This window comes from Cervus canadensis, chromosome 6 (assembly GCF_019320065.1).
Source record: "Cervus canadensis isolate Bull #8, Minnesota chromosome 6, ASM1932006v1, whole genome shotgun sequence".
Classification (NCBI taxonomy): domain Eukaryota; kingdom Metazoa; phylum Chordata; class Mammalia; order Artiodactyla; family Cervidae; genus Cervus; species Cervus canadensis.
In genome coordinates, this window is record NC_057391.1 from 17,232,294 (window position 1) to 17,254,872 (window position 22,579).

At 40.1% G+C, this 22,579-nt stretch overlaps 1 protein-coding gene across 6 annotated transcripts in view; it reads left to right on the forward strand.

Annotated features, from left to right (window-relative positions):
• THSD4 (thrombospondin type 1 domain containing 4) overlaps positions 1-22,579 on the forward strand; it is a 630,092-nt gene that overhangs the window by 402,542 nt on the left and 204,971 nt on the right. The window contains exon 1 of one of the 6 annotated variants that reach the window (XM_043470957.1): positions 2-160. The exons of the other annotated variants lie outside the window; for them this stretch is intronic. Coding sequence (XP_043326892.1) covers positions 89-160 — 72 coding nt within the window. The 5' untranslated portion in view covers positions 2-88. Of the gene's footprint in view, position 1; positions 161-22,579 lie in introns of those variants that run through there. 6 annotated transcript variants of the gene reach the window in all.

Genomic DNA, 22,579 nt, shown 5'->3' on the forward strand with positions numbered 1-22,579 from the left:
TGGAATCCCGAGACACAAGTGCATCTGCTAGCTGTTAGCACTTGGCAGACGGAGTTCTCCTCTAGGGTAGTTCTAACTTTGGGTAATAATGTTTGTCAGCTACCTGATATTAACATTGCTCCACGTTCAAACAGCAGTGTTAGCAAGACCTGGGGGAGAGGTAAGCCAAATAAAATATCTTGTCAGAAGTTGTATTTTTGTCAGCATTAAATTTCCTCTTCTATCTACCAAGAGGGATCAGGCAAGGGGTTTTTATGGTGTGCAAAGAGTAATGCTTTATTTTGCTTTTTTAGGCTTGCCTTGCCTTTTCTTATAGGAAAATTTCTTTGCTTCTTAAAAAATCTTGTAATTTCTGAAAACTTTTTCTGGTACAGTGGCCACACCAGGGGATTGGCATGGCCTTGGTGACAGATATCTGGAGCATGTACATTTCTAATTCTGTTGTTGCCAAAAAAAAAAAAAATGTACTTGTCAGATTCCAGTAGGGACTGTTACCTGTTGAGAATATTTCTCCAGTATTGCTTATGCAAGCTAGAGGAATTGCTTTTCTTTGCTGCTTTGCATTTCGTTTTTCTCCTCTTTAACTTTGATGTGCTTGGGGGAAAAAAAAATCTGTGCTTAACTTAGTACCATAGGTTTGAAGAAGGATAGTGGTATATAACAGGTCTTGGAGCGTCCTAGATCTGCCATAGATGGGAGGCATGTTTAAGACCCATGAGGATAATTTATTCTTATTGGCTTAGCTCATGTTTGCTGGATACATTTCTGAACATCATAGGTGCCTGTAGGAGCCAGTTTTTGACACAGGCAGAGATTGGAAAGGATGATCATATGGGCTGGAGAGGGAAGCTCTTGGGTGTAGCCACCCTCACCTGCAAAGAAGCCTGCAACAAATTTACCTCATCCACTCCTTTTACTTCTTATTCTGATGGAAAGTCTTGGAAACTGAGGGCTGAGTTATGAAAAGACAGCCTTTTTCCTGAATCCATCTTCCCTTTGAAAAGCCAAGTGCAAACTGTATCTCCTAGAAATGCCACGGGGCCACTTCACAGCTCTGCCTTTTGTTAGCATTGCGGGGACAGAAAGAGCTCTGAAAGCCTCCCGTAATGACTTTCCCTTTTCTAAGAGGAGTGGAAGGGAGCTGCTCCCAAATCCAGGCTGCAGGGCAAGCTGTGGTTGCAGCAGGCTCGTTACTCCGTTGAAAACAGACATGTGGCGTAGAGGCGTGTGGCCACGGGTCATTTGTCCTGGGCTTTTAGCCTGTTAGTTACCCATGTCCTCTGCAGATATTTTCTGGGCCTGTGGGGTGGGGGGTGTGGATCGGAGGTAGGGGTCCTGAATGGGAGCTGGAGGAACTGAATTGGGTTCGTGATGCTGGAGGCTGAAAGCAGACAGACCATTGCCCTCTAGTTGCAGTTGAAGTTCGCAGCTTCCCTGTTGATTTTTCAGTGTGGAGAGTAAATGACAAATGGGCCAGCCTGACTCAGCCTGGAGCACTTAAGCATGTGAGGGGAGAGCTCATATGGAAAATATTTCTATCACCGCTGCATGCGCATATGGTCTGGGGAGACCCCCGTACGGAGCAAATCACAGCGCTCCAGCAGTCCCTCAGTGGCGCGCCAATTACTCTTATTAACAGCGAGGCGAAGGGCAGGCTCCAGTTACCTGCACGCAGCTGGCTCCCGGGGACCCTGCAACGCGTGGGCTTCGAGCCTTGTGTCACATTCGGAGAGGGCAGTGGCTCTGTTTCACTTTACAATCAGCACAGCAGATGAAAAATGAAAGGGGATTACACGGGCTCATCCAAATCTTGACTCTGTTCCGACGGTGCTCAGCCTGCGGGTGAGGAAGGCAGGAGTTCTGTCTTTTGAGTTAAAGTGTGTGTGCTTAATAGTCAGAAAAACCAATCAGAGGTGAGGAATGCCTGCTGTCTGTTCCTTTGTTCTAGCCTGCTATGCTAAATAAAGACCCTCCCATGCCTTTTCCTCTTTTCATTCTAGTTTTCCTTCCTTCCTTCCTTCCTTCCTTGTGTGCTGCTGCAAAATCTTGGCTCCATAACTACTCTGCTCCTAGAAAACTGTACAGTTAGGACTCCTTTCCCCTTGTTGGAAATGAAACGACGAAGAAGGAGCATAAGTATGAAATGCCCCTCCCCTCCTTAAACAGAATGTCATTTATACAGAGCTTTGGAGAATGTGACATTTCTTTATAAGAGCCTCTTGTTTTATGGCCATGTTACTTACAAAAGGCACCTGTAAACACGTGGCCTCATCCATGTGTCACCCAGGTTTTCATTTTCTCGGCCAGCCAGTTTTCTTGCAGGTTTTGATTATCTTTCCTTTGGATGTTCATAAAAACACATGAGGAAAAGGAAGGAAGGGGAAGACAGTGTTATACGCCTAGTGGTACCCGGCTGGCTGTGTTCTCAGTGTGGATGGACACAAACTCTGGGCAGCAGCTCGCAGACTCAGTTTTCTAGGGGGTGAGGTCCTGCCAGATCGCCAGGGACTGGCAGGTGGTGGGAAGAGACGGTGTGGTTCAAAGCAAACCTTATTCAGTGTCCTGTTGCTGGCACTGTTGGCACTGGTGACTGTCAACCAAGGACAGAACAACCCAGTATGAGGTCACTATATGTTTGGAGAACAAACACAGAGGAACACTATTCCTTCTTTAATTTTCTGGTTGCAGGAGCATTAAATTAAGAACACCGAGGTCCCTAGAATGCCTTTGCCCTTGTCACAATAGGACAGCATTGGTACACAGCTTGCACAGACTGTGTACATCTCTCGAAAGAATGTAAAGGACTGTGAGTCATGCTGGACTTTAGGTGCATTTGTCAGTGTGGGAAACATGCTAGGATCCCAGTTTCTTTGCAGCGTGCCACGGAACGGTGTGGGGGGGTGTCCCTGTGCATTCCCTGGACTTGGACTTATCTTCTGAGATAAGACCAATGTTGTTGTTTAGTCTCTCAGTAGAGTCCAACTCTTTGCATCCCCATTGACTGCAGCATGCCAGGCTTCCCTGTCCTTCAGGGAATGAAGACCAATGAGATACTGTTCTATGTGGGGAGCGATGAGGAAGGAGCTAGAAACCTATATAGTTCTGTACACTGTGGTGAGACAAATTCTTAGAAGTGAGTCAAAAATACATTTATTTCCATTTTGATGAAGCAATTTGGCAAAACTTATCAAAATTAAAAATAAATATCTCAGGGTACTTCCCGGCAGTCCAGTGGTTAAGACTTCACTTTCCAATGTAGGGGGCATGGGTTCAAACCCTGGTCAGGGAGCTAAGATCTCATATGGCCCATGACCAAAACACCAAAGCATAAAACAGAAGCAGTGTTGTAACAAATTCAATAAAGACTTTAAAGGTGGTCCACATTAAAAAAAAAATCTACTAAAAATAAATATCTCAGCTGCTAACAGTTATGGGTCTTGCCTTTTAAAAGAGCAGATTATCCCCCCAAAAAAATAAAAATAAAAGAGCAGATTTTATGGTATGTGAATACTATCTCAATTTTTAAAATTAAAAATAAATAATAAATATCTCTTTGACTCAACTTTTCCATTTCTAATACTTTATCATATAGATTTACTCTGAATTTGCCCTCTAAGCCACCTTCCATCATGTGGCTATTACAGCAGCCTAAATGCCCCTCAATAGGGAACTAATGAGCCCAAAGTCCAGCATGATTCACAGTCCTTTACATTCTCAGGGGATGCACACAGCCTGTACAAGAGGACACCAATGCTGTTCTTTGTGAAAGGACAAAGGCGTTCAAGGGCCTCAGTGTTCTTAGTTTGATGCTCCTGCAACCAGGAAAGGAAAGACAGAACAATCTTTCTCTGTGTTTGTTCTCCAATCCATGCACGGACCCCAGACTGGGTTGTTCTGTCCTTGGTTACAACCACCAAGACATTCAGAAAGAACAGGGTACCTCTACATGCTCTGATAGGAAATGACTCCCAGGATATGTAAGAAAAGAATGACGTATAAAGTGCTATCCTTTGTGTAACATGTGTTAATGTCTTTGTCCTTCCTCTCTCTGGGAGGATTTATGAGAAAATGGGGGAGAATATAGCCTGGCTAGGGAAGGAGAGCTGGTGAAACTTACAATTTATTATACGCCTTTAGTTCCTTTTGAAATGTGTGTAGTAAACATGTCTTATCTAGTTAAAGAATAATATTAAAATATATGATGTAATAATAAATCACTTGGTAATAAATAAAACATGTGATGTAACAGATAACATCCTCAGCAATTGCTCATAGCCCATGCTAAGGTGAAGTGTACGTGAGCTAGTAGGCGTAACACTGAAGTCAGTTCAGCTCAGTGATTCCTTTAGGGCTAAAATGATGTTCTTTAGCTGGCTCGTTCGTTCATTTAAACACCTACTTATAACCCTCTGTTTTCTCGTTTCTTAAATTCTTTTGAATTGGATGATAATTGCTTCACAATATTGGGTTGATTCCTGCTATGCAACAACATGAATCAGCCACAAGTATACCTATCTCCCCTCCCTCTTGATTCTCCCTCCCAACCCTTTCCACCCCACTAGGTTGTCACAGAGCGCCGAGTTGAGCTCCCTGTGTTATACACCAGCGTCCCACTGGCCATCTGTTTTCCATATGGTAATATACATATTTCAGTGCTACTCTCTCAGTTCATCCCACCCTCTCCTTCTCTGGCTGTGTCCACAAATCTGTTCTCTATACCTGCCTCTCTTCCTGCCCTGCAGGTGGTTGGTTCATCAGTACCGTTTTTCTAGATTCCATATATATACTTTAATATGCACAATATTTGTTTTTCTCTTTCTGACTTATTTCATTCCGTATAACAGGCTCATGGTTCATCCACCTCAGTTCAACTAACTCAAATTTGTTCCTTTTCATGGCTGAGTAGTATTCCACTGTATACTTGTACCATAACTTCTTTATCCATTCATCTCTTGATGCACCTCCAGGTTGCTTCCATGTCCTAGCTATTGTAGATAGTGTTGCAGTGAACATTGGGGAATGTGTATTTTTTTCAGTCATGGTTTTCTCAGGGTATTTGCCCAGTAGTGGTATTGCTGGGTCATATAGTAGTTTTATTCCTAGTTCCTTGAGGACTCTCCATAGTGTTCTCCACAGTGGCTGTATCAATTTACATTCCCACCAACAGGGCAAAAGAATTTCCTTTCCTCCACATCCTCTCCAGCATTTATTATTTGTAGATTTTCTTAAGTTTTACTTTTATTTTTGACTGCACTGGGTCTTCGTTGCTTTGTGTGGGCTTTCTCTAGTTGCAGAGAATGGGGGCTACTCTCTAGTTGTATTGATGGGCTTCTCATTGTGGTGGCTTCGCATGTTGCAGAGCGTGGGCTATAGGCACGTGGGCTCAATAGTTGCAGCTCACAGGCTCTTGAGCCCAGTTGTTTTGGCACATGGGCTTAGTTACTCTACGGCAGGTGGGATCTTCCTGCACAAGGGGTTGAACTGGTGTCCCCTGCACTGCAAGACAGATCTTAACCACTGGACAACCAGGGAAGCCCTGTTTGTAGATTTTTTTGATGTTGGTTCCATTCTGACCTGTGTGAGGTGATATCTCATTGTAGTTTTGACTTGCCTTTCTCTAATAATGAGTGATGACACATTAGCTATGTTAAGGGGTGGTTGAAAGGATTACCGCCGGCCACTAGACTCACAGATATGGAGGACAGACTAGTGGTTACAAGTGGTTACTAGTGGCAAGATAGCAGTGTAGGATTAAGAGGTACAAACTACTATATAAAAAATAAATAAGCTATAAGGGTATATTGGAATAGCAAAAGGAATATAGGCAATAACTATAAATGGAGTGTAACCTTTAAAAATCGTGAATCTCTATGTGTTGTACACCTTAAATTTATATAATATATAAATGTGACATTTATATAATATTGCAAATCAACTATTTCATTTTTTTAAAGGTTTAAAAAATGTGATAGTATGTGCATAGCTCTCAGCTTGATGTGCCAGGCACAGAGTGAACAGCCCTGATTGGCTATCACTCCAATTACTATTGCAAATGCTACCAGAGTGTGCCACCTCAGTGGTGGAAAAAGGAAGACCAAAACTTAAGGTCTTTGTCTTGATGAGCTTATACTTTCAAAGGGGGACAGGGTGTAAACAGTTAATGATTATACAATAAGAAACTCTTTAATTGCAAGTGCAGAGGCAAAGAAGCAATGAAGTCTGCCTAAGAAAGTGAAGAAAGACTCCAGAAACAATGTCAGTTTGAAAAACTCAAAGGGTTGTGCATTGAGGGTCTTGAAGACAACCCCCAGGTTCACCGATTCACAGTGATTCTTTAACTCAGCATATAGTTGCACATACAGCTATTAGTTATCACAGTGACAGAGCAAAGTCAACAAGGAAAAAGTGCATGGGGTGAAGCTGGGGAGAAACCAGGAGGAAGCTCCCAAGGATCTTCTCCCAGTGGAGTCACATAGGCCCTACTTCATTCCCCCAGGAATGTGTTGTGACAATACTTGTGAAATACTGCCAACCAAGCAAGTTCGTAGAGACTCAGCACCTCGGGTGTTTGTTGGGGGCTGGCCACACAGGCACTCTCTGCCTGCCATGTACCAATATTACACACTCCCGAAGGGAAACTTCTCTTCAGCATAAACCATATTGTTCACATACTATATGCAAGTGAGCCACTCCTACCACTTCTGGGAATGGTGAGCGCTGTTCCAATATCTAAGTTCCCAGACGCTAGCCAATGGCCAACCTCATAAGCAAATGTTTTTAAAGAATAGTCAGGTCTGCTGTGTTAACTCCTCTGCAGGGATAGGTAGGCATCTTAAAGGGAAAAACAGGGAAGGAGGATGTTCTTGGCAGAGGGAAAACATCTGTAGAGTCACAGAAATAAGAAAGAATTTAACATATTCTGGAAACAGTTCAGATTACAGAATGTGAGGAATGTGTCAGGAGATTTGTCAGTCACCTGGATCCCAAGGGTTGGAGTTTTCTGTGCCTTTGGAAGGTCCAGAAATTCTGTAAAAAAGAATTGAAATCTAATTGCTTTACAGTGTTGTGTTAGGTTCCACTATACATTGAAGTAAATCAGTTACATGTAAACATACATTCCCTCTCTCTTGGACATCTGTCCCTATAGTCTTAAGATTATATTTTTATGACACATCATCTTGGCTACCATTGTATAACATTTTCTTGGTCATAGGTTATTGAAATTATTTCCCAAGGATTAAAATAAATGAAATATGAAGATAGAAGTGACTGCCTTTATAAGAAGGTCACCATCATTATTAATACCTGAAGGTATTATTTGTGGCAAATAGGAATGAAGGATCAGTGTAATACCCGGAGTGACTGATTCTTTGTGCGTAATTCTCAGTGGCTCCACCTTTTTCTCTTTCTTATGAATAAAATAAAAAATAAACTATGTGAAACTGATTTGATAGTGCAAGATCTGAGTTTGAGCCTTAGGTCTACCATGTCTAGCCATATGACTTTTGGCAGGTTTTTTATATTGGAGGGTAATTGCTCTATAATGTTGTGTTGGTCTCTGCCATACAATAATATGCATCAACCATAAGCATATATATGTATATATACAAATAAATCCCCTCCTTCTTCTTTTATTTTTTTTTTAAAATTCCCTCTTTCTTGAGCCTCCCACTCTAGGTATCACAGAGCACCAGGCTGAGCTCCTTTGGTATACAGCAACTTCCCACCTAGCTATCTATTTCACATGTGGTAACATATATTTCAATGCTACGCTCTGAATTTGTCCCACCCACTCCTTCCTCTGCTGTATCCACAAGTCCATTCTCTATGTCTGCATCTCTGTTCCTGCCCTGCAAATAAGTTCATCAGTACCATTTTTCTAGATTCCAGATATATATTTTTTCCTTTCATTATGAAAACTCACTGTTGTAAAAACAAATTCAAGCAATAAAGAAATGCAAAGAATGAAAAATTAAAGGTTCCTCTTTCCTTTCACTCACTCCCAATTTCTCTTCCCTCCCCTAATGAAACCATGAATAACAATTTGGCATCTGTCCTTCAAGAACCACTCCTACACATTTACAAGCATAAGGATGTGTACATATGCCTAAGACGTGCAGACAATGAGTTTTGCTTCTTTTCTGAGACATGGTGCCTCTTGTTTTTACCTTTTGTCTAATGTAGTTGCTAGGATTCCCAGGATACAGTGTCGAATTAGCACAGTGAAAATGAACATTCTTGTCCTCTTCTGGACTTAAATGGGAAAGTTTGTAATATTTCATCACTAAGTGTGATGCCTGCCAGGTGTTTTAAGTAGATAAATTTTATCTAGTTACAATTTCCTTTCTATGTTTTTGTAGAAAATGGTTGTTAAATTTTTATCTAACTCTATTTACCTTCATAAAATGATATGATATAATCTTTTCATCTACTTAGGGAATTATATTAATAGAATTTTTAATGTTGGATTCTCTTTGCATTCTTAGAACTTAACTTTCTTAATCATAGTGATTTATTCATTGTTTGCTAATGGATTTTATTTGTGAATATTTTATTTTAAAATTTGTCTTTTTTAAAAAAATGAGTACTGTTGATTCATGGGAGTCTTTTATTGGGCTAGAGTGGGTTTTACTAGTTTTGTAAAGTACATTCAAAAGTTTCTCATACTTTAGTGTGCTTTGAAATAGTTTAAACAACAGAGGAATTAGCCTTTTCTTGAAGCTCCATTGAACTCAGTCATATAACCAGCTCTTTTATGGAGTGGTAGTCTTTGAGTACCTTTTTTCCTTCTCTTTTGTTTCTAAAATATGCATAATATTTAGTATATTACAATATATATATACTATATAAGCAAGTCATAAAGCAAAATAACAAAACAATCACCTAAGAGCCCACCACCCAACTAAAGAAATAAAACATTTTCAACGCTCTATGTTGCTCCCAGGTACGGCCTCCTCACTTCTCTCCCTCAGAGAGAAACATCATTCTGAATTTTATGATTGTAATTTCTTTGTTTTTTTAGAAATAATACATATATATGTATGTATCTCTAACGAATATATTTGTTTGATTTTGTTTGGTTTTGAGTTACAAAGACACGTTATCTTGATTTTTTTTTTTAATTCAAATTGATTTTTTGTCAACAGGAGAATGCATGTATCTGTGGTTCATTCATTTTCACTGCTACATAGTATCCATCTATGTGAATATACCATATTTTTAACTGTTGATAGATCTGGAGTATGAACATTTTGGAACATATCTTCACATATATGTGCAAGGATTCCTTTAGGGCGTATACCTAGGAGTTGAGTTACTGGGTCATAGAATATGTGTTTGTTTAACTCTACAATATGATGTCAAATTGATTTCTTTTTTAAATTTTATTTATTTTAGTTTTGGCAGTGCTGGGTCTTTGTTGCTACACAGGCTCTTCACTGGTTGCAGTGAGCTGGGGCTACTCTTTAGTTCTCATTGCGGTGGCTCCTCGTTGCAGAGCATGGGTTCGGGGTGCCAGGACTTCCGTAGTTGCAGCTCCCAGGTTCTAAAGCGCAGGCTCAATAGTTGTGGCGCAGTGGCTTAGCTGCTCCAGGGCATGTGGGATCTTCCTGGATCAGGGATCGAACCCTTGTCTCCTGCATTAGCAGGCAGATTCTTTACCACTGAGCCACCAGGGAAGCCCTGTCAAATTGATTTCTAAAGGGTTGCATCACTTTTCACTTCCACTAGCAGTGTTTAAGAGTTCTCAATTATCTATCTCCGTGTCAATGGTTGGCATTATCAGGCAGGCTAATTCTTGCTGATACAGTAGGTATAAAATGTTTTAGCGTATGTGAACTGACACTTCTCTGATCACTAACTCTTGCAATATAGAATAATTTTTACATGTATACCAGTTATTCATGTTTTCTCTTCCATGAAATGCCTGTTCATGATTATTTTGCGATTTTAAATTTGGTTCTTCTTTTTTTCATCACTGATTTCAGTGTTCTTTATGTATTTTTGGTATGAATCCTTTGCTTGTTATTCCATGACTGTTCTCCAGTTTGTGCCTTGCATTTAAATGTTTATAGTCTTGATAAACAGAAATCTTCCATTTTAGTCTATTTGAATTTATCAGTTTTATTTTGTTGTGTTACATCTTTGTCATGTTTAAGAAATTATTAATCCAAGTTTATGGAGATATTTTCCCAAGTTCTTTTCTAAAATTATTGGAGTTTTGCATTTCACTTTATGTCTTTAATACTTGCAATTGATTCCTCTGCTTAATGTGAATAAGGGATCTAATTTCATTTTTTCCCGTATTGGTAATAAATGGTTGCAGGACCATTTATTGAAGTCTCTCTTATTCTTACTTTGTAGTGTGTCTTAGCTATTCTTAGATATTCTTTATGAAATTTGAAGTTAAATCTTCAATTTTCTTTGAAAAATTCTTTAGGAAATTTTAGCAGAACAATATTGAATCTGTGGATCAATATAAGAGCACTAACATCATCCCAATATTGAGTCCTTATATCCATGAACATACTCTAAGCCTTACATTTCTTTAGGTCTTCTTTCAAGTTTTTCAATTAGGTGTTATAACTTTACATAAAGGTCTTGCACACTTTTAATTTTAGATTTATTCCTAGCTACCTTATTATAATTTTGTTATTGCAAATTATTTAGTTTTTAATTATTTTTTTGCTAATGCCTAGAAATGCAAATGATCTTATGCCAAAGCAACTTGCTAAACTCTTATTAATTTAAATCAATTATCTGTAAGAACATCTATGATTTCTAAGTACATAATCATGTCATCTGCGAGTGATTTTGAATAATGACCACTTGTTTTTTTTTCTCCTTTTTCAATTCTTTTACATTTTATTTCTATTTATTTTTATTGCACTTACTAGAACCTCCAATATTATGTTGAATAGAGTTCATGTTATTTTGTTCCTTATTTAATGGGAATGCTTCTAACATTTTGCAATTAAAAATGAAGTTTGTTGAAAGTATTTGGTTGTATCAGGTTGATAAATTCTCCTCTATTTGTTAAGGGATTCTTACTTTGACCATGAATAGGTATTGAATTTTACCTAAGACATTGCCTCTGTCTCTTGAAATGATCATGTGGTTTTCCTTCTATAATCTGTCTATTGCAGAAATAGACATTATAATGTTAAGCCATCCTTGCATTCCAGGGATAAATCCTACTTCGTTATGATATATTTTGATTTTTGTTAAATTAATTTTACATGTGACTATTTTGTCCAGAGGATTTTTAAGAATCTGTATCCATGAGTGAACTATTAACTCTTCTTTCTTACACTATCCTTTCTGGTTTGTTTTAAGGCTATACTGGCCTCATAAATTCACTTCAGAAGTATTTCCCTTTTTCTGGAAATGTTTTAATAAAATTATTATAATCTCGTTATAGAAAGTCACATGAAAAAATGGGCTTGGTTTGGTGCGGTGGTTTCTTTTGTTTTTTCCTGAGGGGAAATTGTAAACCACTGATTCAATGTGTTGAATGGTTATAGGAAAATTAAAACTTCCTGTTTCTTCTTGATACTGTTTGAAAGTTGTGTATGTCTAGGCACTTGTCCATTTCATTTACATTTTCTACCTTTTTAACATAAATATGTTCATTATATCCTCTAATTATCTTTTCAGATGTTGCCGATGTCCTTAGTTTTTCCTCGCATTGTTCCTTTATGACTTCTATTTTATTGACCATACTCAGGAGAAGTCTGTCAAATTTATCAATCTTTGTGAAAAATCAACTTTTGGCTTTGTTGAGCCTCTGTACTTAAGCTTTGTTTTCTATTCGATTAATTCTGCTATTCTTTTTGCTTCTACCTTCTTTGGATTTATTCATTTGATTTTTTTCCTTTAAGTAATTTGTTTAACTCCTTAAATTTATGGTTAGCTCATTAATTTTCAGCCTTTAATCTGTTCTAATATAAGCATTAAAAATGGTTTTTTTTTCCTTGAAATATAACTTTTGTTGCATTCTTAACTTTTGATATATAGTATTTTGATTATTTATTTAACGTGGTTTTTAAAACTGTTGTTATGATATTTTTTGGCCCATACATTATATCATATTTTCAAAAGTATTGGGCTTCTCTGGTGGCTCAGTAAAGAACCTGTCTTCAGTCGGGGGTCGGGAAGATCTCCTGGAGAAGGGAATGGCTACCCACTCCAGTACTTTTTGTCTGGAGAATTTCATGGACCGAGGAGCCTGGCAGGCTACAGTCCATGGGGTTGCAAAGAGTTGGACACAACTGAACCCACTTTTCAAAAGTATGGCCCAAGTTTGTTTCTAACTTGATTGCCTCATGGTCAGACACGACTGAGCGACTGAACTGAACTGAACTGATGGTCAGAGAATGGGGTATCTGTAATGCTTATCCTTTTAAATTAGTTGAAACTTGCTTTATGGCCTAGTATATGGACAGACTTTGTAAACATTTTGAGTGTGCTTGAAGAGAATGTTCATTTTTGGTATTAATAACTGGGTATGGGACTTTTTATGTAGTTATTCAATCAAGATTGTAGATAGAATTTTTTAAGTCTGTGTCTTTGCTAATGTTTGTCTGTTTTGTCTATCAATATTTGAGAGAGACATGTTGAAATCTCCCACCAGCTGCTCTGCTGGCCGATGGAGGAGATGAGGCATGACTAATCTCGCTGTTTTTTGAGAAGTCCTGTCCTTGATATTAATGACCACTCTTGCTAAATAGCCTCTCCTGTTCATTGTACCTGTGGTTTCTGTGTTTAGAATTTTTTCCATCCCTGTGGTAGTTTGTTTTAGTAGTTTTTCTGCTGTGATTTTTTGCCAACATAAACTTTTTAATATTCAGAAATTCCTCAAAAATGTTTTATCTGTTGATTGTATCCTTACTTCTTTTATAGTTGTTTTTATAACATATATATGTTTTCTGCCATTCGAATGAAATTTGTGGAAGAAAAGAGAAAAACAAGTACTTTTGCTCAGTCTACCATCTTGACCTTTGTTAGATACATTTTTATCTTTTCTTCTTTTCTTCCTTTTCCTTTTTCTCCAAACATGTGTTTATAGGACAAAGACTTTTTCTAGACCTCTGTTTCCTCATCTATAAAGTGGGGATAATAGTAGTATTCATCTCAATGCCATTGTTGCTGCTAAGTCACTTCAGTTGTGTCCGACTGTGCAACCCCATAGACGGCAGCCCACCAGGCTTCTCCATCCCTGGGATTCTCCAGGCAAGAACACTGGAGTGGGTTGCCATTTCCTTCTCCAAAAAAGTTGTACAGGGACCTACAATTCCCAGGAACATTAATAAGATAATGTCAATGTAAGTGCTTTGCAAACTGTAAAGATCTATACAAATAGGAATATGCTTTGCAAACTGTAAAGATCTATACAGATAGGAATATGACCTTTACACCTTTCAACTTTCCTTTTATATAGCTCATGTAAAGCAGCTCAGCTACATTAGAGAAAAGTGATTAATCATGGTTGGCATATCATGAGAGACCCAAACAAAATTTTAGTAGCTACTTTTTGAGAAAATAACTTGCCAAGAAACTGTTGGGTGCCTTAATAGAAAGTCACAAATTTTATAAATGGAAATATTTATTTAGTCTAGATGCTAATGCCATGGTGGTGTCTTATTCCCCTATTTTCTTGTACTGTATTGTTGGCATGCATACTCAAATTAGTTATTTCTCCTTTAAAAAAGAATTTTTAACTTATTTGCTGACTCAGCATATTACATAAATTTATTTACTTTAGCTTAGAAAATTAATTTGAACTGACAGAAAGAATGCTAAATTTTCAACCGAGGCATATTTAAAAGACAGAATGAGTAATTGATGTAAAAGACCAAGTGATTTGTATTAAAATGTACTGAAATCTGCCTATCTACACTTTTTTTCACATTCCTACATTGCACCAATGCAAAAATAAGCAATTCTCAATTAAATCCCACAGCTCTGTATTGAGTGCTATTTTGTGTATGAGGTTTGTGCTAAGTGTTCTGGGATTCCTTAGGAGATAAGAACCACCCCACCTCCTGTCCTCTAAAGGTGAACAAGTGGGTTAGTTAAAGGAAACATATAAAGTACTCTAATAAACATATCACACCCTATTGTGAGGATCAGGGACAGTCTTATGGAAAAAATAGTATTTGAGATGTGATTGAAGAATGCTTAGGCATTTTATGGACAGATAGTGGAGGAAGCCATGCCAAGCCTCAGAAACAGTATTAATAAAAAAGGTATTAAATTGAAAACTATAAAGGCATATTTAGACAATGGCAAATAATTCTTTCTTTTTTTTTTTTTTTCTTGACCAGAACATTAAGTACATGCATGTAGTGGGAGATAATGCATGCAAGACAGTTTGGGGCATATTATACACAATACAATTCCAGCCTTAGAGAACGGATCGAAGCTTTGTTTGTGGTCAAATATTCCAATTTTTGTAAATGTTCCATGGAAGCTTGTAAAGATAAACTTTACATTTTTATTAAAAATATAAATGTATATGTGTGCATTCCTCCATGTAATAATTATATCATTCCTTTCTTCTGTGTGGCTATGTTCTTATATTTCTTAAGTTCTACTAGAAATAAGTGAAACTAAGTAATTTATTAAATATGTTCCAACTTGTAAATTCTCTGAATCTAGAGGTGACCAATAAACTGCAAGTGCACATTGGGAAGCCCTGAATAGTGTTCCTGTCTTTAGTAGAATGAAGGAGACCCATGGGCTTTGAGGCACACGAGCCTGAGCTTGAATCTCCAGTCCTGCACGTTCTTAATTGGGCAGGGTCGGTGACTTCCCTAAACATCATTGCCCTCAACTTTAAAATGGGGAAAGACTTCCCTGGTAGTCTTGTGGTTAAAAGTCGACCTACCAGTACAGGGCACACGGGTTTGATCCCTGGTCTAGGAAGATTCGACACGCTGCAGGGCAACTAACCCCACGCCACAGGGCAGCTAACCCACGTGCCACAACTACTGAGCTCTCGCACCTATTGCCTATGCTACGCAACAAGAGAAGCCACTGGAATGAGAATCCTGCACACTGCAACTAGAGAGTAGCCCCGGCTAGCTGCAAGTAAAGAAAGCCTGGGCACAGCAGTGAAGACCCAGTACAGCCGAAAATAAATGAATAAATAAATATTTTAAAAAAGAAAGTAAAAAGATAAGATGTAATATTTAAAAAAAATAAAATGGGGAGGGTCATGTCAACATCATAGAGTTTTAGTAAAGATTTAAATCTTAGTTGCAGCATGCAGGATCTTTGTTGCGTCCAGCAGGATCTTTCATTGTGTTGCATCAATTCTCTAGTTGTGCCAGGAGATCTCAGTAGTTGCAGCGCACAGGCCTAGTTGCTCCACGGCATGTGGGATCTTTGTTCACCGGGGATTGAACCCTCGTATTCTACTTCGAGAGGCAGATTCTTAACGACTGGTCTACCAGGAAAGTCCCTGGTATAGATTAAGGAGGTAATTTCCATGAAGTGTTTGGTACCCAGTAGAGGCATGATGGATGACAGCTATACTGGTTGTAGAGTCTAATGGAAAAAGATTCTTCAGTAAAGCTTCAAGGAGATATTTATCAAATTAAAGCAGAATATAAAGTGAGAGGAAGAGGATATAGATTGGCAGGGAGCATCTAAGGGAACAAAAGAAAGAAGGTCCTAGAGAGGGGAGGTTTATGGTCACGATACCACAGTGTGGCTCCAAGTTTCTCAACCAGATATTATGGAGGCAAAGGCTCTGAGTAGGGGAGAAAAGAGAAGAAAACATCCAGCATACTTTAAAATGGGAGGGTCAGAATGGTCCACTACAAGAGGAGAAAGAGCAAAACCAGTCTTCTTAAAGCTAGAACAAGTCAACCACACCTTCCTCGTGGGTGAAGAAAGCGACTGGGAGGTCACTGTGGTTTTCCTGGCAAAAGGGTGAATAACAAACACGCTGTCTTCTCTAGAGCCAAGAAGTGGTGTTAAATACCAAATTCCAATCTCTTGAATCATTATTTGAGAAGGAACCTTAAGATAATCTAGTCTAACCCATTAATTTTGAAAAGGAGGAAAAAGAATCTTTTAAGAGGTTATGTGGCTTGCCCAAGACCACACAGTTGCTCAACCCAGAGCTGGAGGGCGAGTGGTCTAGAAGCAACAAAATCACCATGGGCCTAGTTGTAGCATTTGAAACCTTTGGGTGAGTAAAAGCTTAGGGGTAACTTCAAAGAGAGTGGTTGTGGCTTTAAATCTTTTTGGCAGCAGCAGTTAAGCCAGATGCATTAAATGTGTTCAATGCTATTTGTAAGAGACCTCAGCTGTATACAGTTTGTTCCCCAAGTATGCTGACCCACAGGATGGTTAGATTTGTGCAGCAGCCTTCTGAGTCTGTAGGAAGGTGGCCAGGAGGGAGGGAAAAGGTGGAACCTAGACTTCCACTGCACTCAGCAACACATTCTTTTTTCTTTTTTCCCCTTTGATACATTTTTTAATTTATTTATTTTTAATTGGAGGATAATTGCTTTACAGTATTGTATTGGTTTCTACCATACAGCAACGTGAATCAGGCATACATATTCATATGTCCCCTCCCTCTTTGAACCTCCCTCCTACCTCCCACCCCATCCCAAACCTCACGGAACACTGAGTTGAGCTCCCTGTGTCTTACAGTGAATTTCCACTGGCTCTCTATTTTACATATAATAATGTGTAGGTTTCCATGCTCCTCTCTTAATTCATCCAACCCTCTCCTTCTCCCACTGTGTCCACAAGCCTGTTCTCTATGTCTGTATCTCCATTGCTGCCCTGAAGGTAGGTTCATCAGTACCATCTTTCTAGATTCCATGTATATGCGTTAATATATGAAATTTGTTTTTCCTCTTTCTGACTTATTTCTTACTCATGTAATAGGATCTCAGTTCATCCACCTCTTAGAGTTGACTCAAATGCATTTCTTTTTATGGCTGAGTAATATTCCATTATGTATATGTACCACAGCATCTTTATCCATTCATCTGTCGATGGACATCTAGAGCAACACATTCTCTTTGGAAGGCCTGCTATGTGCCAGGCACTGTTCTAAGTGGTTGGCATACATCAGTGAGTCAACCAAATAAAGGTGCTGACCTCACATTCTAGTTTTCTTGCTCTGAAAAGCAGAGTCTGAATGTTGTGCCGTGTCTGTTTCATCACACCTTCCCCTCCCTGCCCCTTCCCAGTTTTACCACTTCTGTGACACCCTAGCACACCATCTCTGGCCTAGAGTGCCCTCTGCTTTGGCACATAATGTAGCATCAAGCCTTGTATCTGGTTTGATCCCCCATGAGCATCTGAGTTTGGGGTGAGCCTGTAAGCACTGGAGACTGGGAAACCATCTCTACATCCTACATCATCCTACAGTCCACAGCACTGGATCTCAGTTGCATGCAAGTGGTATACTTTGATAGAGCCTTCAGGTAAGACAGACTGAAGCAGAGTAGCTATGTCATGACCCTTTGGAGATCAAAGGTCAGGAGAGTCTGGCTGGAGGACCCACTTGCAGTGCTACTCCAGGAATCTTCCCTGTGAGCCTCAGGTAGTGAAGACCCACTTAGTGCCCTAGAGGCAGCTCCTTTGGAACCATATCCTCTAAATGCTCTGGAAAACCCATTCAAAGGGAACTGAAATCCCAAACACCACTGAAAACATCTTAGAACTATGAGTAAGCACTACGGGATTGTCGGATGAAGGGGGCCCTCTAATCATGAAGCAGTTTGATGATAAACAGAATTCTGAGTCAAGACTTGAAGTCAGATATACACCATAATGGTTAAGCCAAATAACACTTACTCATTTTGGCTCTTATTCCTGAGAAGCAAAGCACACTGAAATAGAAAGACAATAAAAAGTTTTTATAAAGGGCCACTTATTTTTATTGGGTTCAAATAACCTAATTCTAAGTACTTACATGGCCTCTGATTTCCATGTTTCATAGCATGTCTGTCAGTAACCTCAGTAGAGATGGCTTTGTCTGGCCTCAAAGAAGGTTGTTATCCAACCAGGGCTCTCTTCTTCCCAGTTGCTATTTCCATCTCCCATAAATGTATCCAATTGATGAGTAAAGTCTTAAGCCCATGTGGCAAATGGGTATCCCCAGCCCGCCATGCATGAGCCTCCGGGGCTGTAGTTTCACTTGCAAATCTAAGGCAGCCCTGACTTGTTAGTGAGGGGATGTTTCGGAAGTGATGGGAGAGATCTTATCACTCTAGTTTCTGCTCCAGGGGACTCTCTTGCAAATTTAATTGCAAACAAACATTGAATTTGAAGGGGGAACAGCAGGCAGATGTTCCTGGGACGTGAATGAACCTCTGAGACCACAGGATATAAATTACAGGGCTATGTAACAAGAGGAAAAACATCATCCTGGAATTTCTTGACAAGAGAAGAAAAGCAAAGGCGTCATTAAGGTTTAGATATTCTAAGCCAGCTTCCGAGGTGCTCGGGACACAAGTCTGACAGTGGCAAATAGAAGTCATTCTTTCTGGACACATAAAGGACTCAGTCCTCTGCTTTCCCAAGGGCGCTAGAATGGAAGCAAAGCAAAGACCCAAAAAGGCTCCTCAAGCACATTTGGCCCAGTGCCCCTTGAATTTTAGTTATGGGAAATTTGAGGTCCAGGGAGAGGAATAAGTTGATAAGGTCACAGCTAGTACTTGAAGGAAAGTAACGAGTAAGCCATTTCATTTGGTTTTGCTTTAGAAAAAAAATTTTTGTTGAAATTTAATAGTGGATTCAATTACCCTTCAGGCATGGTTATTCTGTAACAGTGCACAGTTTGAATATTGTGTGTGTGTTCTCTTTATAAGAATTTAATCAAATAAAAATACATACTAGTTTTGATGAAGCCATGGGTAAAAATACCCACTTTCTGAATCAAAATACCTGCTTTGTGAGTGTTGAGAAGCTCATGGTCAGAAGTGTCCATGCATTTCTTTTATTCGGGGTGGGCCAATAGATCCCAACACCAGTGTTGTGGGAGGATCTATTTGTGCTCAGGTGCTCAGACCAGCATAAAGGGATTATTGCCCCATTTTTAGATGAACTAGACAGATAAGGGAGATATTGACTGTAACTTGTTAAAGGCTATAGGATTCCTCTCACTTCCTCAGCCATGCTGCCTGAGTTTCTCTAGTATAGACTCTCATCTCTCAGACCCTTTTGCCCCATAATCCCCTATCCCTTCCTACACTGTAACCAGATTTTGTGGGTTATAATTGACTGTGCCTCTAGAGAGCCCTGTCATTTCTTCTCTTGTCTATGATCTGTCCTCTTGGCTCTTAGGAGCTTCCCTGGTGGCTCACATGGTGAAGAATCTGCTTGCAATTATGCAAGGAGAATCAGGTTCGATCCCTCAGTCAGGAAGATCCCCTGGAGAAGGGAATGGCTACCCACTGCTGGAGAACCCCATGGACAGAGGAGCCTGGTGAGCTACAGTCCATGGGGTTGCAAAGAGTTGGACACAACGGAGAGACGAACACTTTCACTTTCTTTTTTCTTAGCTCTTGGGCCTCCCTGCCCCCCTCCCCATTGCCATTCCCACTTCTTTGGTCATCACATGGACAGACAGGATGCAGACCCTGGCTCTTCTCTCTTCAGGGCCACCTCCTATCTTCTAAACCTGCAGGCTTCTGCAGGACAGACTAGGATACTCTGACCAACAGTTCACCCAAGAGCACTGTGACTTTCTTTCTCCCTAAAAAGTGAAACTCATGGAGGTATGGCATATTTTATGTCAAGGAATCTTAGAAGCAGAGGGGACCAATAGGTCAGCTTCCCAGGTGACTCTGCAGTAAAGAATCCGCCTGCAATGCAGGAGACACAGATTTCACCCCTGGGTTGGGACGATCCCCTGGAAAAGGAAATGGTTACCTGCTCTAGTATTCTTGCCTGGAGAATTCCATGAGGAGAAGAGCCTAGCAGGCCACAGTCCATGGGGTGGCAAAGAGTTGGACACAACTTAGTAACTAAATAACAACACAACCCTTGTTAGAGATTAGGCATCAGCATACCAGGTAAAAACAACTGGCTTCACTGCACGGCACTTCATGCAGCAATGCTAAATGTTCATTCTGTCAAGGGGACCCTTCACCCAGAGCAGTGAGCAGGTTGCCAGTGACCATGTGAAACTGCCCTTGGCTGTGCTGGACATCCTTCTGAGAGGCAACATGTGACAATCATCATTGTGTTTGGTGCATTTCCCTAGATCTCAGAACATTGAAGTCTTGGTTTGGGTTCGCCCAGACACAGACGCTGAGCCAAAGATCCCAGTGTACGTGGTTCATTTTACAGGTGGCCACAGGATACCCCCGTAGCGGGAGGGGAAGGATGGTGTGGAGGAAAGCACTCAGTACATGTGTGTTGTTGAGTTGGTGACCATATGCGCTCCTGGGGCTCCATCTGGATGGGGATCTCTGAGAGTCAGTGTAGCACCTACCTCGGAATTATTCAGCAGAGGAGCAAGGAAGCTGGTGTATCTGCCCACCACCTCACAAGAGGAAGCTGCATCAACTATCAGAAGGAGGAATGTCAGGACAGCTGATCTGTGTGTATGTTTGACTTACAAACACTGATTTTGATGACCCGTCATCCTTGCATCTCAGTCTTGGCAATTTGGAAGCTCAGAACCAATTTATAGACCACCCAAGATTCAGGAGCCTTTTCGTGGGACTTTCCAGTGGTCCAGTGGTTAAGAATCCACACTTGCACTACAGACGGTACAATTCAATCCATGATCAGGGGACTAAGCTCCTATATATTGCCATGTGGTGATGCAGGCAAAAGAGAAAAAAAAAAAAGGACCCTTTTCTTAACATGGAAAATAGAGAAATAAATGAAAGTTAAGTACTAGCAGAAGCACCCTCCAGACTTTAATAGCTCTGATCTTACCTCTTCTTTTTTTTTTTAGTCTAATATTTAAAACATTTCCTCCCATGCATTTTTTGGTGAATATTTTTTCTACTTGTCTGCATGATATACAGCAAATTTCCTTTAATGAGTAAGTGTTATTCCTAAATGGAGAGAAAATGGAAAGATATTTCCTCTCATAAGAATATTTTTAACCATTATATCCCCTTAAATATCTTGGTTTTCTAAAAATATATGTTTTGCTAAAAGCTTCCAATCAAAATGTGGCCTGCTGGTCAGATATCCAAGGTTTGGGTTGTTTTCCTTGCTGGTCAGAAGCCCTGAAGAAATGAAGATTCTGCTTTCTGATATTCATGGATATGAGTCACAGGCCCATGCTAATCTTTCTTTGACATTTGGTTTCATGTTTCAAGGAAAATATTAAGCCAGGCATCACAGTTAAGAGAGATGGAGGGGAAGGAAGGAAGGAGAAGAGGGAGAGTGGGGACAGAGGAAGGAGGCTTACAAACCTAGATGCCACTCTTGTTTCTTTCTTTTGTTCAAGAGTCAAGAATGTGAATTGAGCATCTCTCAAAAGTTATTTATTTATAACTCTTTTCTCCTAAAAAGTGTTGAAAACAATCATGAAAATTTTAGTGAATATAACATACACTAAATTAAGGAAGGAAAATGAAGCAACGGGAAAACCTGGGATAGGAAAAATAAGACAGAGATAAGACTAGCATCTAAAATCCCTGCCATTAGATTCTGCTGAGTATGGGCCAGCTTTCCTCTGAGCTTCCCAACAGCCAAATCGAAATAGGAAACAATCAAATATGTGACTCATAGGTTGGTGGGCGGGTGGGGGAGACTAATTCATTTATTAATAGGAGGGGATACTGAACTAAGTATTTTGGAGAACATATAAAAGGAGATAAGAGACATTAGCCTTTGGATTCAAAGAGTCAGTGCCACTACTTATGAGGACAAGTAATAACACTAGCTCCCATCAGCGGGCACTCTTTTGTCTGCACTGAGCCTTCCCTGCTGTGCGCGGGCTTTCTCTAGTTTCGGTACAAGGGGGCTGCTCTCTGGTTGCAGTGCCCAGGCTTCTCATCGTGGTGGCTTCTCTTGTTGCGGAGCACAGGCTCTGGGGCACACCGGCTTCAGTAGTTGTGGTGCGCGGGCCTAGTTGCCCCACAGCATGGGAAGTCTTCCCAGAGCGGGGAAGGCGCTGTGTCCCTTGCACTGGCAGGCAGAGTCTATTCCGCTGAGTCACCAGAAGAGTCCTAAGCCCTTCTTATATGCCAAGCACAATCCCAGCCAATGTATCTGTGGCACAAGAATACCCTGCATCAGGTACCCCTACTTACATTTGTAAAAGTAGAGTTTATGGTTTACAAAAGGCTTTCCCATTTGTATTTACTCAGTTACTCAAAACAGCCCTGTGAGATATTAGCCAGGAAGACATTGTTTTTCCATGAGGAAGGCAGGATGGTACAGCTAATAGTTGGTGGGCCTAGAATACAGATCCAGATTTCTCTGACAGACTGTTTCCACTACGTTGTGATCTAGAGGGCAGAACTCTGATGATGGAAATAGGATATTTGGCTCCAGGATCTTAAGCAGAGTTGGTGCAAAGTGTCTCCTCCCAGGGCCTCCATGAAAGGGTTGCTGGGTGTTGGGAAAGTCCCTTTTC